At 40.2% G+C, this 15598-nt stretch overlaps 1 protein-coding gene across 6 annotated transcripts in view; it reads left to right on the plus strand.

Moving 5' to 3' along the window:
• Positions 1 to 8302: 8302 nt before the first annotated feature.
• LOC101688030 (COBW domain-containing protein 1) overlaps positions 8303 to 15598 on the plus strand; it is a 55814-nt gene continuing 48518 nt past the window's right edge. The window contains exons 1-5 of one of the 6 annotated variants that reach the window (XM_045065057.1): positions 8303 to 8566; positions 8834 to 8922; positions 9155 to 9266; positions 12719 to 12805; positions 14883 to 14979. In XM_045065057.1, coding sequence (XP_044920992.1) covers positions 8413 to 8566; positions 8834 to 8922; positions 9155 to 9266; positions 12719 to 12805; positions 14883 to 14979 — 539 coding nt within the window. In that variant the 5' untranslated portion in view covers positions 8303 to 8412. Of the gene's footprint in view, positions 8687 to 8833; positions 8923 to 9008; positions 9117 to 9154; positions 9267 to 11298; positions 11391 to 12718; positions 12806 to 14882; positions 14980 to 15598 lie in introns of those variants that run through there. The other 5 variants (XM_045065061.1, XM_045065058.1, XM_045065062.1 and 2 more) reach the window with 5 other exon arrangements.

Raw genomic sequence — 15598 nt, forward strand, 5'->3', positions numbered from 1 at the left:
TAAAAATAAATATTATATTAACAATTCTTTCCTTCTTATTCCTCCCCTCCCTAAAGAGCCCTACTATACACAGTATTCTGCATTTTTTTTCTGTTTAACAATATATCCTTTTAGTGACTCTCGCATTAGTCAAAGAAAGCATTATTTTTTTAATTTTAAAATCTTTAAAACCCGAAATCATGACCTGAGCCTAAGTCAGGTGCTTAACTAACTGAGCCACCCAGGCGCCCCTGAAAGTTAAAGTTCTTAAAGTAAATAAGATACATATCAACAACCATTTTATGAAAGACAAATTATAAATATATATCGAAATATTAATTGCAGAGGCGTCTGGGTGGCTCAGTGGATTAAGCTGCTGCCTTCGGCTTGGATCATGGTCTCGGGATCCTGGGATGGAGCCCCGCTTTGGGCTCTCTGCTCGGCGGGGAGCCTGCTTCCCCCTGACTCTCTGCCTACTTGTGGTCTCTCTCTCTGTCAAATAAATAAGTAAACTCTTTAAAAAAATATTAATTGCATATACCTTTTTTTTTTTTTAGCATATGCTTTTTGACCTAGAATTTCTATAGAAAGCAATTGTTCTAAAGGGAAGATGTTGGAAACGCCCTAACTACCCGCCCGTAGGGGTATTGCTAAATGAATTTGGTCCATTCATATGTTGGAATAATATGGTCGGGTAAGGCTTTACATTTTATTTACATATTAAACTGCTAGAAGCACCTTTATTTTGAACGGCCTCCAAGAAAAAGTTGGACAAAGAAGGGTGAAAGGAGCATTCTGATTAATAAGAGACACTCCACTAAAATGTTGGTAGAGGGGCGCCTGGGTGGCTCAGTGGGTTAAAGCCTCTGCCTTTGGCTCAGGTCATGATCCCAGCGTCCTGGGATCGAGCCCCACATTGAGCCCTGCATCGGGCTCTCTGCTCTGCGGGGAGCCTGCTTCCTCCTCTCTCTCTGCCTGCCTCTCTGCCTAATTGTGATCTCTGTCTGTCAAATAAATTAAAAAAAAAAATCTTTAAAAAAAATAAAATAAAATGATGGTAGATTTTTTTTTATTAATCACAAGTGGGGTAAATTCATATGCAGCTTCATTGAAAACATTGAATTCCCTGTAATACCCATATCCTATAGATTAACTATCCCATAAATTAAACAATTGTGATTTCCTTCAACAACCATGTTGATGAGGTCATGACATGCTTTAAAGTTAAAGGTTACATTCCAGGAGATTAAGTAACTTCCAAGTTAACAATCAACTCACCTGGAGAGCTACTTGCTCTTTCCCTGTACACATTGATGAAAAAATTAATACAACAGCAACAGAGCACAAGTATGATAAATATATCATAACAGCAACAGCCATACTCAGACCTTTGCCCTACCAATGCTCTTTTGCCTTGGGCTTCTGTGGTCATCAGAATGTAAACATTCGCTTTATTAGCTTTACTGAGCAACATAATAACTAGCACAGTACTTTCACTTCTAAAACCTCTGGGGTGGATAAGATTCTGCCTTGCCAAGTTTTGCATGAAATATCGTTGTGACCCATAACCTGTCTTTTATATTAAGTAAAGCAGAATCACGATTTTAGGTTTAAAATACTTTATTTGAGGGGCACCTGGGTGGCTCAGTTTGTAAAGCGTCTGTCTTCGGCTCAGGTCATGATCCCAGGGGCCTGGGATTGAGCCCCGCTTCGGGCTCTCCCCTCAGCAAGGAGCCTGCTTCTCCCTCTGCCTGCTGCTCCCCCTGCTTGTGCTCTCTCTCTCTCTGTGTCAAATAAATAAAATTTTTTTAAAAAAATCGGGATCCTGCTATTATTAAAACAGGGGATGGGGAGGGTATTGGGTAATACACATACTTAATTCAGGGAAGTTCAGATTATTCTACACATAAATTTGGAGGGGTCACTAAAATTCAGGTAGACTGTAGAGGTATTAAGTGCACTGGAAAATGCTGACCCACTATGTGGTTGAGATGGAATGGCTCAGTGGCTTGAGGAGAGGGGTTGCCATGTACTTGGAGTAGTTGACTCTGGGACCCCAGGCCAGAACAGACACAGGAAAATCATAAGAGGAAAATAAATCCGTCTGAAAAGGATTCATGAATCTTTCCTCCTAGTGAAAGCATGGTGCTCACGGAGAGACAGAGCTACGGGACTCAGAAGACACTCGCTTGAAACTGGGAAGACCTGGTTTTCCTGATCGCACAATATTTTTGTAGTAAGTGCAACTAAACACTCTTCAAGAGAATTTGAAGGACTAGGAAGAAGAAGGAAGAATGAAGGCATTTTGTTTTTGTTTCTGTGTCTTTTACTTACATTGAAGAAATCATGCGTAGGTGCCCGTGGATTTTGCCACTTCTCTAAAAGTATAAAAGTTAGAAAGTAAAACTTAAAGCCACAAATGTCACTTGTAAATATTCCCTCACAAGAGAAGAGGATGTTACTTAGACAGTCTCCTAAACTATTACAACAAGATCATTGCACAACTTTCTTTTTTTTAGTTTTGCTCAATGTCCAGTCCTTGCCTGATAGTGTATTTTGGAGACAACAATGCACCACTCAGATGGTCAGCTTACAAGCTTTTAATGGTGTTTTCTGTTGTGTGTGTGGTGGGGGTGGGGTGGGCGGTGGTGAAACTGATCTAGGAGTGACTGCACTGTAAGTTAAGCCTAATTAACAGAATGCTTTAATAGCCCGAGACTATGAATTAGCATACTACTACTTAGAGCCTTTGAAATGAAAGTCACACTCTCCAAAAACACTGAAATGTACCTATTTCACCTGCCAGCCACCATCAGAATTCAGGGGAGTGGGGTGGAGAATATTATTTCATGTCCTTACAGTGGCTTTACATCATAACAAAGGGCATATGATATTTGAATATTGATATTCTATCCTGATGGAAGTGATCACAAAAAGCCTTTGGCTTCCACCTTTCAGGGATGTTCCTATTAAGTTCATGGGCTCCTAGTGAAAAGCAGCAAATAAATGGATAAATATCGAGGGTTTAAGAGATGCTGTGTTTGTTTTTTGTTTACTGACCACAGCTAGGTAAGAGGAACTGGGTTAATTCTGAAACCCTCAGTTTCCTTTCCTCTAAACCAGGAGCCACTGCAGGCCACTAATATGTTCTTTCCTTTGTAGGAAGTTGCAAAATGAGAGAAGAAAAAACACACTGAAACAAAAAAAGCAAAACCAAACTGGCAGTATCTTTAGCTTTCCTCTGATTTGGATATAGCTGGAGTCCTGACTTTCTCCCCTGGCAGCCCATGTCATATGTGTCCAAAGGAGTAAAATGAGGCAAAGGGGAGGAGGCAGGGAATTGTGCCAAAGGACTTAGGGCAAGATTGTTGTCTTGAAGCTGGGCTGCAGGAATCCAGACAACCAGAGTGCTTTTCTGCTCGGCTCCAGTGCAGGGAAGCTCCTCCCATTAGGAAGACTCAGATGCAGCCTAAATCGGGTCCCTTGAAGACCAGGTATCAGTGTTCTTGGAGAAATAGTTTAGTTGTCTTTAGTTGTTTCCTTTGATCTGCAGAAGCTTTCTATCTTGATGAAGTCCCAAAAGTTCATTTTCGCTTTTGTTTCCCTTGCCTCTGGAGACATGTCTTGAAAGAAGTTGCTGTGGCCGATGTTGAAGAGATTGCTGCCTATGTTCTCCTCTAGGATTGGGATAGATTTCGGTCTCCCTTTGAGATCTTTCATTCATTTAGAGTTTATCTTTGTGTGTGGTATAAGCGAAGGGTCAAGTTTCATTCTTCTGTATATAGCTGTCCAATTTTCCCAGCACCATTTCTTGAAGAGACTATCTTTTTTTCCATTGGATATTTTTTCCTGCTTTGTCAAAGATTAGTTGACCATAGAGTTGAGGGTCCATCAGAAAGTATTCATCCCTTCTGCATTGACATGGGTGGGACTGGAGGAGATTATGCTGAGTGAAACAAGTCAGGCAGAGAGAGTCAATTATCGTACAGTTTCACTTATATGTGGAACATAAGGAACAGCATGGAGGACATTTAGAGAAAAAAGGGGGAAATGAAGGGGAAGGAATCAGAAGGGGAGACAAACCATGAAAGACTACGGACTATGGGAAACAAACTGAGGGTCTCAGAGGGAAGGGGGTTTGGGGGCTGGTGTGAGCCTGGTGATGGGTATTAAGGAGGACCTGTATTGCATGGAGCGCTGGGTGATATACGAAAACCATGAATCATGGAGCACTACATCAATAACTAATGACAGACTCTATGGTACTAACATAACATTAAAAAAAATAGCTTAAGCTTCTCAGCTTCAGACCTTCCTCTGAATATTTATATGGTGGTAACTGTGGTGCCTAACCTTTGGAGGCCAAGGGGTTGTTGCAAGGGTGAAGGATTTACAAACTAAGCTTAAAATAGCAAGGATGCTACCGAAAAAAAAATAATAGTAGTAAATAAACAAAAAATAGCAAAGATGATCTATTTTTGCAAAATTTCATTTAATACAGCATAACAAGGCAGAGCATGTTAGCTTAGATCTGCAGCTTGTGGGCTGTGGCTTATCACCTCTACTGCCTGCAAGCTAAGAATGAAAAGAACAATATTTCATGACAGATGAAAATCACATCAAATCCAATTTCAAAATTTGCAGAAATTTGTTCTCTCTTAGGTTGTAGGTACCTACATAATATCCTTGAATTTGGCTGTTGACCTGTGAAACATAAAAAAAATTTACTACCTGACCCTTTACAGAAAAAGTTTTTTTTTTTTTTTTAAGATTTTATTTATTTATTTGATAGAGAGTGAGAGAGAAAATGACAGGGGAGAGGGTCAGAGGGAGAAGCAGACTCCTCATGGAGCTCGGAGCCCGATGTGGGACTCGATCCCTGGGATTGTGACCTGAGCTGAAGGCAGTCGCTTAACCAACTGAGCCACCCAGGTGCTCCAGAAAAAGTTTAAAGATCCCTGGTTGAAAAGAGCATGGGATCCTGTCAGGTAAATCTGGAATGAGCTCCAGGGCTGCCATTTGCTAACTGTATGACCTTGAGCAAGCTATTTACCTTCTCAAGGTTTAGTTTCTCTGTCTATAAAATGGGCATACGAATAATATTTATCTTGCCAGTTCAATAAGATAATGCATTTGATGTGCTTAACACAAGGCCTATCAGATGGCAAGGGGTCCACACATTATCATTATTGTTGTGGTGGTTGTTTTGCCCCAAAGCTACTGAAACTAAACAAAATGTCAAAACTGAGGGAATTTTAGTTACCTTAGAAAACGCAATAGAGGGACACCTGGGTGGCTTAGTGGGTTAAAGCCTCTGCCTTTGGCTCAGGTCAAGATCCCGGTGTCGTGGGATCGAGCCCCATATCCTGTTCTCTGCTCAGCGGGGAGCCTGCTTCTTCCTCTCTCTCTCTGCCTGCCTCTCTGCCTACTTGTGATCTCTGTCAAATAAATAAATAAAAAAGAAAAAAAGAAAATGCAATAGATTTTGCAATATATGATTATGATTCTTTTTACTTATTTAAAATGACATTTGGGATTAAACAACAACAACAAAACCTTCCTCAAAATAGGATGGATAAAAGTGGTAAGTCCTGTGTTAAGATAGAAGTGAAAACAGTCACACAAGTAGGGAGAGACGAGATCGCAAGCCATTTATCTGAATATATCAAAAACCTCTCCTCTTTAGACACACAGATGTTAAATTTTGGGGGGAAAAGTTAATACACGTCAGAAAAGAAAATGGCAAAACACAGAATTCATGGATAGATACATTACTGAAGAGTCTTACAGAAATAGACAAGAGACATTTATGAAGCAGCAATCTTTGTAGCCATGCCTACGTGTGGCTGAGCTGAAGAATCACTGCAGATAGGTTCAGACTTACCTGCTCAGAAGGCCAGGGCTTGAAAGGGCTGGGAGAAGACCTTGAAGGCAGTGTTTCTCTGCCGATGCACATGGGTACCCCCCACGTTTTAACACACAGTGCAACGTTTAACACTTTTGAAAAATAGCAGCTCTGACTGGGTGTGGTGCATAAACAATGAATCTTGGAACACTGAAAAAATAAAATTAAATTTAAAAAAAAATAGCAGCTCTGAGGGTACCTGGGTGGCTCAGTGGGTTAAGCTTCTGCCTTCAGCTCAGGCCATGATCTCAGGGTCCTGGGATTGAGCCGCATGTCGGGCTTTCTGTTCAGTGGGGAGCCCGCTTCTCCCTCTCCCACTACCCTGTTTGTGTTCCCTCTCTCACTGTCCCACTGTCTTACTGTCTCTCTCTCTGTCTCTGTTAAACAAACAAACAAACAAACAAACAAAACCTGGAGTGTCTGACTCTGGGTTTCAGTTCAGGTCATGATCTCATGGGCCATGAAATTGAGCCCTGCGTGGCAAGGCGGGTGGGGTGTCATCTGCACTCAACAAGGATTCTGCTTGAAGATCCTTTCCCTCTGCTCCTCCCCCATGCTCTCTTTCTCTCAGATAAATAAATAAATCTTTAAAAAAATATACATTTCCGTGGTTTTTTGTATTTTCACACAGTTGCACTACTATCAACACAATCACTTTTAGAATATTTTTATCACCCCCAAAATGCACAGGTGATCAGTCACGCCTTTCAACGCCCCGTCTCTGGTGACAACTGATCTACTTTCTGTTTCATTGGATTTGCCTACAGTGCACATTTCATGTAAATGGAACCATACAACATGTGTTTCACGTAAATGGAATCATACAACGTGTGGTGTTTTGTGAATGCCTCCTTTCCCTTCATAATGCTTTTGAGGGCCAGTCATGTTACAGCAGCTACTTCATTCCTGTTTGTTGTGAGATAATTTTTCATTGTATGGATGTACCACATTTTGTTTATTCCTTCATTGGGTGGTGAACGTTTGGAGTGCCTTTAACTTTTGACCACTGCGGTGTGTAAAAACTCTTTTTGCTCTGACCAAGGCTATATACTGTTACAACAATATTTGTCAGTCACCTTGACTGAGCTGGCCTTTTGGGCACAGGTTGCTCTCAGTGAGATAAGAGATGTTCGTGTAACATTCTGTCAGAGACATGTAAGGGAATCTGCAAGAATGTGTCTGAGAATTGTGTAAGGGAATGTGGTCTGGGCTGTCACAGCTTCTGCTCGGGCAGTAATTTGGTGCTGAAGGGTCACTGAATGCTGTCCATGAAGCAAAACTGGGAAATAATTGACAGGAAATGAGTGAAGAAATTGCTGTACAGTCACACAGCAGAACAGAATACAACAGAGGAGCTGAAAATGTAGATAACCCCAGAAGATTACATACTGTGTGATACTCTTTTTATGAAGTTCAAAGACAAGCAAAATTAAACAACATGTTGTCTATTCACATATATATTTGATAACACTAAAAAGAAAGGAGCGCGGGTGCCTGGGTGGCTCAGTGGGTTAAGCATCTGCCTGCAGCCGGGTTGTAATCCCGGAGTCATGGGATCCAGCCCCACACTGGGCTCTCTGCTCTGCGGGGAGCCTGCTTCCTCCTCTCTCTCTCTCTCTCTGCCTGCCTCTCTGCCTACTTGTGATCTCTGTCTGTCAAATAAATAAAATTAAAAAAAAAAAAAAAAGCAAATGAGCAGTCACCTGAAATCAATTCAGGATAATGGTTACTATGTTAGGGGAGAGGCAGAGGCAGAAGGTTGGAACAGGGTACTGGCTCCACACAGATAGGTATAGCTTATTGGTAATGTCTGTGGGCAAGGAATGAGGTCAAAGGAGTTTATTATAAACATAAATATAAAGGAGGGCTTTCCATGATTAACGATGAAAGTGTCATGAACCAAAGAATATGATAAATGAACACAGGTTACCTGAGTCCGAATAAATGAGAAAGAAAAATAAATAAGAGTAATTCATATACATTGTAAAAATTTGGATATACATGTAAAATATACAGTTATTAGAAAGAAAAAAGTTTCGCTGGTTATTCCTTCAGGGATAAAAAATACAATTAACATAGTAGTGTTACAGCTTCCCATTCTTCCCCCTATGAATTAAAAAAAGTTTTTTAATGATACTAAAAAAAATGTCAGATTGATGGAGTCTGTTCTCTACCGGGACTGTTGAGGTCAGGCTACCCGTTCCAGGATCCCACCACCCGGGTCTCAGTTGGTGCACACACGGACAGCACGGAGGCTGGCACCGTAAGAACTCCGCCCAGCTCCGCTCAGGTTTAGAGAACACGCCCCGGGGGTGTGGTCAACTTCTCTGGGGGCGTGGCTAAGAGGCGAGGCGGTTCTCCGCCAGAGCCCAGGTAATCCGGGCGGGACCGGGAGGTGCCGCGCGTCGCGGCGTGATGACGTCAAGAACGCGCCCGGCGTGGCGCTTGCGGCGTGCGCAGCTGCGCCTCGGCGTTTTGGTTGTGTCGGCTGAGGGGAGGTGGAGGCGTAGTGTGTGCACTTGGCCGGGATGTTCCCGGCTGTGGGTGTTGTGGGCGAGGAAGAGGAACTGGCGGAAGAGGACTGTCCTGAATTGGTCCCCATTGAGACGAAGCTGAGAGAGGAGGAGGAGAAGGCTGGTCCCGACGCTAAGATCCCAGTCACGATTATCACCGGGTATTTAGGTAACTAACCATCCCGGTCAGAAAATGCCGTGAACGCTGGTATCCTGGGATTTTGGGGGCTGCCGGCGCCTCTTTACCTCAGGCATCCGGCCCTTCTGGCCGACAGCACGTGTCTCTGAGGTAGGGGTTGGGTCCCTCCCTCCCCGTTGGGGTTGCTCCTCATCTCGTGGCTCGAGGACGCCCCGATCCCTTTGCGTTACCTGCCCGTTGATCGAGGGAACCAGTTACCCTCGCATTTTGAAAAACGAGTTCTGGCTTTGCCCCTAGAGGCTTGGGCCCGCCCCCTCGTGACCCACGTGGCCGCTCGCCGGTCGTGCTCCGTGCCTGAAGCTCGCGAACCTGCCTGGAGAGCGGAAGTAATCTGGGTCACCCGTTTGGGTTTGCTTTCTTACCTGCTCGTCGGGGCAGGAAACACCCAGCCTTAGGTCTGTCACCTTTACAGGGTGCCCTGTCTGTGCCCGACCCACGAGGGGGGCGGGTCTTTGGTAGCTTCCCCTTCCCCCACGGGCCAGCCCCTTCCAGCTGTTCGGGGAGAGGATTCCTTGCAAAGGTGGGTTTTTGTTTGTTTGTTTGTTTTTTGTTTTTGAGGTTTGTTGGCAGAGCGCCCTAGGAGAAAGTAAGGATCAAATCTCTCCCCTCCCAGATGCTCTTTCTCACGCCGGCGACGTTCAGGAGTGCACACGGGCACTTGAACTCGTAGGTGTGTAACCGTGCAGTTCCCTGAAGGCCAGTGTGGGGGCTTGCGCGGGAGGAGCTCGGACGACTCTGAGGAGCAGGAGTCTAAAGCCTGACAGTTCACGGGAAGGGCTCGAAGCAATGCAGGACCGCATTGCGAGCCGGCGGGAAGTTAAGAAATGTAAATAAAGTGAGAGGATTTGGGGTCGGTGATACCATTCCTACATGGTGCCGGAGACAGCCACACACTTGGTGCAAAAATAGGAGTTAAATCTCTGGTGTTGTCTTTTTTTAGCTGCTGCTTCTCCTTTTTCTTCTGGACTAATTTTATAAGGGGATTTATTTTTGATGTGTCCCCACTGTTATGCAGAGGCTGCGCCACTAAGCAGTTGAGCAGATTCCTTGTCTGGGACAGAGTGGCTCAGCCTCGCCCCTCTGGCCTTGACCATTTTTCTCATTCCTCGGTCACTAGAGCATTGGAGGTAACGGTCTAAAGCTCAGGAAGAGGACTTTTGCCGACCACCTTGTTGCTGATTATAGGGGATCTAGTTTCACTACTTATTCTTGGCTATTTTCTCTTTTTTGAAATATTGTTGTATCAGCTTCCATCACATTTTTCTTATGAAATTTCCACGTACTTCTCTGGTTTTTTTTTTTGTTTTTTGTTTTTATTTTCTCCCACCTCTGTTCATCCTTTTCACTTCACACTCAGATAGTTTCTATTTTGATGTCTCACAGACATCTCCAACGTAGCAGGTCCAAAACTTCATGTTATTTTATGGTCCAGTTCTCCTGCTCCCCTGATTCCAACAACCTGGAATATTCTAAAATTTTTCTAACTAGCCTTGTGTCATGTTTCCCTTTAATATATTCTCTGTATTTTAGCCTTAATGATCTTCGTAAATGTCAACTGTGTCGCACCCTTCAGGGATTTCCATTTGGGTTGCTGTTCAAATTCCTAAACATGAATCGACTGGTCCTATATGATCTGGCTCTTGACTGTCTTTCTAGCCGACCAAACTGTGGTCCAGGCACATTGGAGCTTTTACTTTTAAACAATGCCAAGTATTTTAACCCCTGGAATCTTTTTCTTTTTTGTTACTCCTCTGCCTAGACCTCCCTTTTAGGTGCTGCCTAACATCTTGTCTATCTCCTGTCCACTCTATAATTCCGTGGCATCCTTGCCTCTCTGTCCGTCTCAACTACCTTCCATTTCCCACTTTCTTAGCCTTTCTAAGCATTGTAAAAGTAGAGGCAGGTTGTCTCTGTTCTGTGCACTTGCCACCAAGGCCCAGCATGAGATCTGCCCCATAGTAGACTTTTGAATGAATAAACTGTGCCTCAAGTCTTCTGCTTCATAATGTGGTTAATTATTAAGTCCTAGTAATTTTCTTAGAAGGTCTCCGATATCCACCTCTGTTTTCCCATTTTCACTGCCACTGCCTAGTGCTGCCCTCATGTTCAGGGTCTCTGTCTCACATTTGGACTGGTTCTAAGAATTTCCTCATTGCCCTGTCTCCTTAAGCTCTGTCCCTTTCATTCTATACCTCACACTTACGTGATGTTGAGGTTTTTAAAGCTCTCTAAACATAAACTTTTAATCCCTTCAACAGCTTTTAAAGGAATAAGACTTAAAAATGTGAAGATATTAATACCCTAATGATCATTAAATCCCTTCTAGTTAGAGGCTAAAAGTCTCCTAAATGTACTTCAGAAGTTGTGTACAGGCTTACATGTAATAGTTCTTAGCAGCACTGTTTGGGAAAATAAAACACTGGAGATAACCCAAATATCCACCAACAGAAAAGTAAATGAATGATACACTCATACAACTGAACTACACTACTATAAAGTTTTTTTTTTCTTTGAACTTTGGTGTGTATAGTTTTTCACAAGGTAAATGTTTTTCTTTTTCTTGAGCTGAACATACTAGGTTTAACATGCCACCTACTGGATAAAGTTAGTGTAGCTTTATGAATTTTTCTAAGTACTGAATATTCTGTATATTGTTAACATTTTTTACATCATTTCTCCCATTTTTTGTGTGTGTTTTATAGAAAGGTAGTCAGATACAGTTGACCCTTGAACAGTGTGGGGGCTAGGGGTGCTGACTTCCTGCATGGTAATTTTGTACTGCCCCAAAACCCAGGTAATAGTCTACTGTTGACCAGAATCTTTACTGGTGATATAAACAGTTGATTAGCACATATTTTGTATGTTATATATATTAAATATTGTACTCTTTTTTTTTTTTAAAGATTTTATTTATTTATTTGACAGACAGAGATCACGAGTAGGCAGAGAGGCAGGCAGAGAGAGAGAGAGGGAGGAGCAGGCTCCCTGCTGAGCAGAGAGCCCGATGCGGGACTCGATCCCAAGACCCTGAGATCATGACCTGAGCCGAAGGCAGCGGCTTAACCTACTGAGCCACCCAGGCGCCCCTAAATATTGTACTCTTAACAATAAAGTAAGCTAGAGAAAAGGAAATGTTATGAATAAAATCATAAGGGGGAAAAATACAGTAATGTACTATATTTACAGAAAAAAAGCCATGTTAAGTGGACCTACAACCCACACAGTTGTTTGAGTGTCAGCTGTATATATACACATATTTTCTTATAGGTTACTTTAAGCACTAAAAGTAGCCCTATAGTCTGTTTGAATTTGTGTGGTTAATGATGGATATTGAAATAAAAGATAGGCTTTATATGTAAATTTTTGGGAAGTAAAGCATACATTCTTGGCTAAGAAACATTGTCATCATGTGAAGGTGTCTAAATATTTTAAATAAAGTACATTAGTAATTTAAAGTTTAAATTTTAAACTTAAATTAAATTTAAACTTAAATGTAAAGTAAATTTAATTTACTTTACATTTAAATACAGTAAATTAAGTACATGAGTACTTTATTCGCTGGAAGCCATTATTTCAATAATTCCTTACTTAATAGAAATTTTAGATGTCTTTATATTAATTATATTATAAATTGTATAGAAGGCATATTTTTGTTGTATGAGGTTGAAGAAAACTGTGATCCAAGTTGAAGGCATATTTATAAATATTTACAAAGTTTCATTTCTACATAAAGCTTTTTTAATAGTTTGCAAAGGATACTCTAATCTTTCCTTTAGAATCTTCTATGCCATAGTTAAATAATATTTTAAAAATAGCACACAAATTTTAAAAACATTGGGACTCTATTTTTGTGTCTATGCCTTTAAAATTAGCCTTTGAATGTTTTTAAAACAAGTATTTTTTTTTTTTAAGATTTTATTTTTTTTTTTTTTTGACAGAGAGAGACACAGCAAGAGAGGGAACAGAAGCAGGGGGAGTGGGAGAGGGAGAAGCAGGCCTCCCACCGAGCAGGGAGCCCGATGCGGGCCTCGATCCCAGGACCCTGGGATCATGACCTGAGCCGAAGGCAGACGCCTAACGACTGAGCTACCCAGGCACCTCTAAGACAAGTATGTTTTACAGGTGCTGGGAAGACGACACTTCTGAACTATATTTTGACAGAGCAACATAGTAAAAGAGTAGCAGTTATTTTAAATGAATTTGGGGAAGGTAAGTAAAGTTCAGTGAATGTGATGGTATAAGAATTTATAGGTAGCTTATGGTAAATTTTGATATTCCATACATAAAATGAAAATACAAGGTATCGTAATGTGAATACATTGATGCAGATAGTTTTGGGAAAATTAATTTCAGTTCGGCTTTCTTTTGTACAGATTTGAGGTACTGAAATTAGATCGTTTTTATAAAATTTTATAAAACTTCAGAATTCATAATAACAGAATTAAATTAAGTTTTTATATGAAATAACTCCAGAAGTAAAAAGCTAAACATATGAAAGAAAGTTCTTTAAGGCTTTTCTATGTACTTTTATACTGACTGTATTGTTCACTTGTAACTTTTGAAAAATTCTTTAAAATGTTCCAGTTTTCATAAGTTTATGTTGTTGGGTGTTTATTGTTTACAAAGCATTTAAAAAATAAGTTAAATATATGGTTTCTATCTCAAAATCTGCAGTTGTCTGTGGAAATATATGCACTTAAAATTCCATTTTTTAATTTTAATATTGAACTGTGCTTTTAAAAATACATATACAGCAGTGTTAGACACAATTTTTTGATTCCTTGTAGAAGTTTTTCTTCTTAAGTGTGAATTTTAATTATAGCTCACTTTTAGCCAAAAAATGTATCTTATGTTGAGCTATTTCTTAAAGTATACTATTTTCTCTGTTGTAAATGAATAAAGGAGCTAGGTTTTATGAACAAGAAGGGAGAACCTGTTAAACTTGATTTCTCTTTTTTTTTTTTTTTAAAGATTTTATTTATTTGACAGAGACACAGCTAGAGAGGGAACACAAGCAGGGAGCGTGGGAGAGGGAAAAGCAGGCTTCCTGCTGAGCAAGGAGCCTGATGCGGGGCTCTATCCTAGGACCCTGGGTCATGACCTGAGACTTTCAGCTATTGAGCCACCCAGGCGCCTCTTGATTTCTCATTTTTTTTTTTGATTTCTCATTTTAATAAGCTATTATAAGACTAGTAGACTTAATAAGCTATTATAAGACTAGCTTCTTAACTGATCTGTTGGACACTGATCATTACATTTATTATTGTTACTATTTTTCTTTATTCCTTCTGGATTGTTTATATAATTTTATATAAACTATTTATTTGCAATACTTTCCTTTGCATTTTATTCATATCCCCTATACCTTGAATTCTGTAGCAGTCCCTTTCAAAGCTCGTTATCCTTGCCTAACTAAAATATAAACAAAAAATATATGCATAAAAAATTACTGAATTTTCTTTTGTGGCCATTCACTTTACTGGATATTTAGAACTCTTCCTTGGCTTTGGTATATTTCTTTATTGGAGGAAAAGTAAGATATTTAAAATCATTCTTGTATGGTAACAAGCATCTCAGAATTTCACATATATATTACTCTTTCTTAAGTAAGCATTGCTAGGAAATTGAGTTTAAAATTTTAATTTTTAAATGGGCCAAGCAAACTTCCTCAAAAAGAACTAGGGTTTTTACTCATACCGGGAATATTGGGTAGTCTGTCTAATAGAAACAAAAACAATTTTTAGAAGAAGAATGGGAAGAAAAAAAGATAAGGCAGTCTTTTTTTAAAAAATTAAATTAATTTATTTATTTTCAGAAAAACAGTATTCATTATTTTTTCACCACACCCAGTGCTCCATGCAATCCGTGCCCTCTCTAATACCCACCACCTGGTACCCCAACCTCCCACCAAGGCAGTCTTTAAAGAGGGGTAAGGGCATATAAAAACCACTATATTAAACATACTGGTTGGCCATGGCCAAGGAGTACTTTTGAAATAGCTGCTTTATTAGGATATAGGAGTGGGCAAGTGAGAGGACCAAAAAGAAGTAGGTATGAGTCAATTTTGGATTTGTCTTGTTAGGGACTTAAATCCTCTTTAAAAAGTAAAAGCCTAAATAATCTAGAGTAGTATAGTTTAAAACATTGAGGCTACATAAGCAATGAAAGAATGAAAGTTATAAAAGATGTTTGTATCAAATGATTTGAAATCTGTGTTATTGATATCCTCATCTTTGCTTTTGCTAGTGAACATAATCTAAAGAGTGCTTCTTGTTAATTATTCCAGGAAGTGCAGTGGAGAAATCCTTAGCTGTCAGCCAAGGTGGAGAGCTCTATGAAGAATGGCTGGAACTTAGAAACGGTTGCCTCTGCTGTTCAGTAAAGTGAGGAATGTGTTTATTGTGTGCTTGTTGGTTTGTTACAAATGTTTATTGATTATCTTTCCAGCTTTGGTTTTCTCGTGTAATGTAACAGACTTATGTAGTCTACTTCATTGTATTTCCATATAGAAAATAACTTATTAGGATGTATTTTCTTAAAGTGTTTCTTGCTATCCTATTTATTTTTTTGTCTGCTCTAATGCATTGAGTTTCTTTTTATTGTCTTTTGATGTCAGTGTTTAATTATTAATTTCTGTTTTACATGAAAGTCACATTTCATGTGTAAAAATTATTATTTTACATTAAATGAGTCATTGGTCCTATTTCCAAGGATTTACCTTCTATAAACAAAATAAATGACCATCAAAGGTGAAAAAGCTCACATTGTGTTCCACTAGTGGTAGTTGCTTCCAAGGACAGTATCTGGGTTTGTTTTTTGGGTTTTTTCTTTTGTTTTTTTAAGATTTTATTTATGTATTTGACAGAGAGACAGTGAGAAAGGGACCACAGGCAGGGGGAGTGGGAGAGAGAGAGAAGCAGGCTTCCCACTGAGCAGGGAGCCCGATGTGGGGCTCTATTTCAGGACCCTAAGATCATGACCCAAGTCTAAGGGAGATGTCCA

The sequence above is a fragment of the Mustela putorius genome, unplaced genomic scaffold, assembly GCF_011764305.1.
Source record: "Mustela putorius furo isolate JIRA1106 unplaced genomic scaffold, ASM1176430v1.1 tig00003854_pilon_pilon_pilon, whole genome shotgun sequence".
Lineage (NCBI taxonomy): Eukaryota > Metazoa > Chordata > Mammalia > Carnivora > Mustelidae > Mustela > Mustela putorius.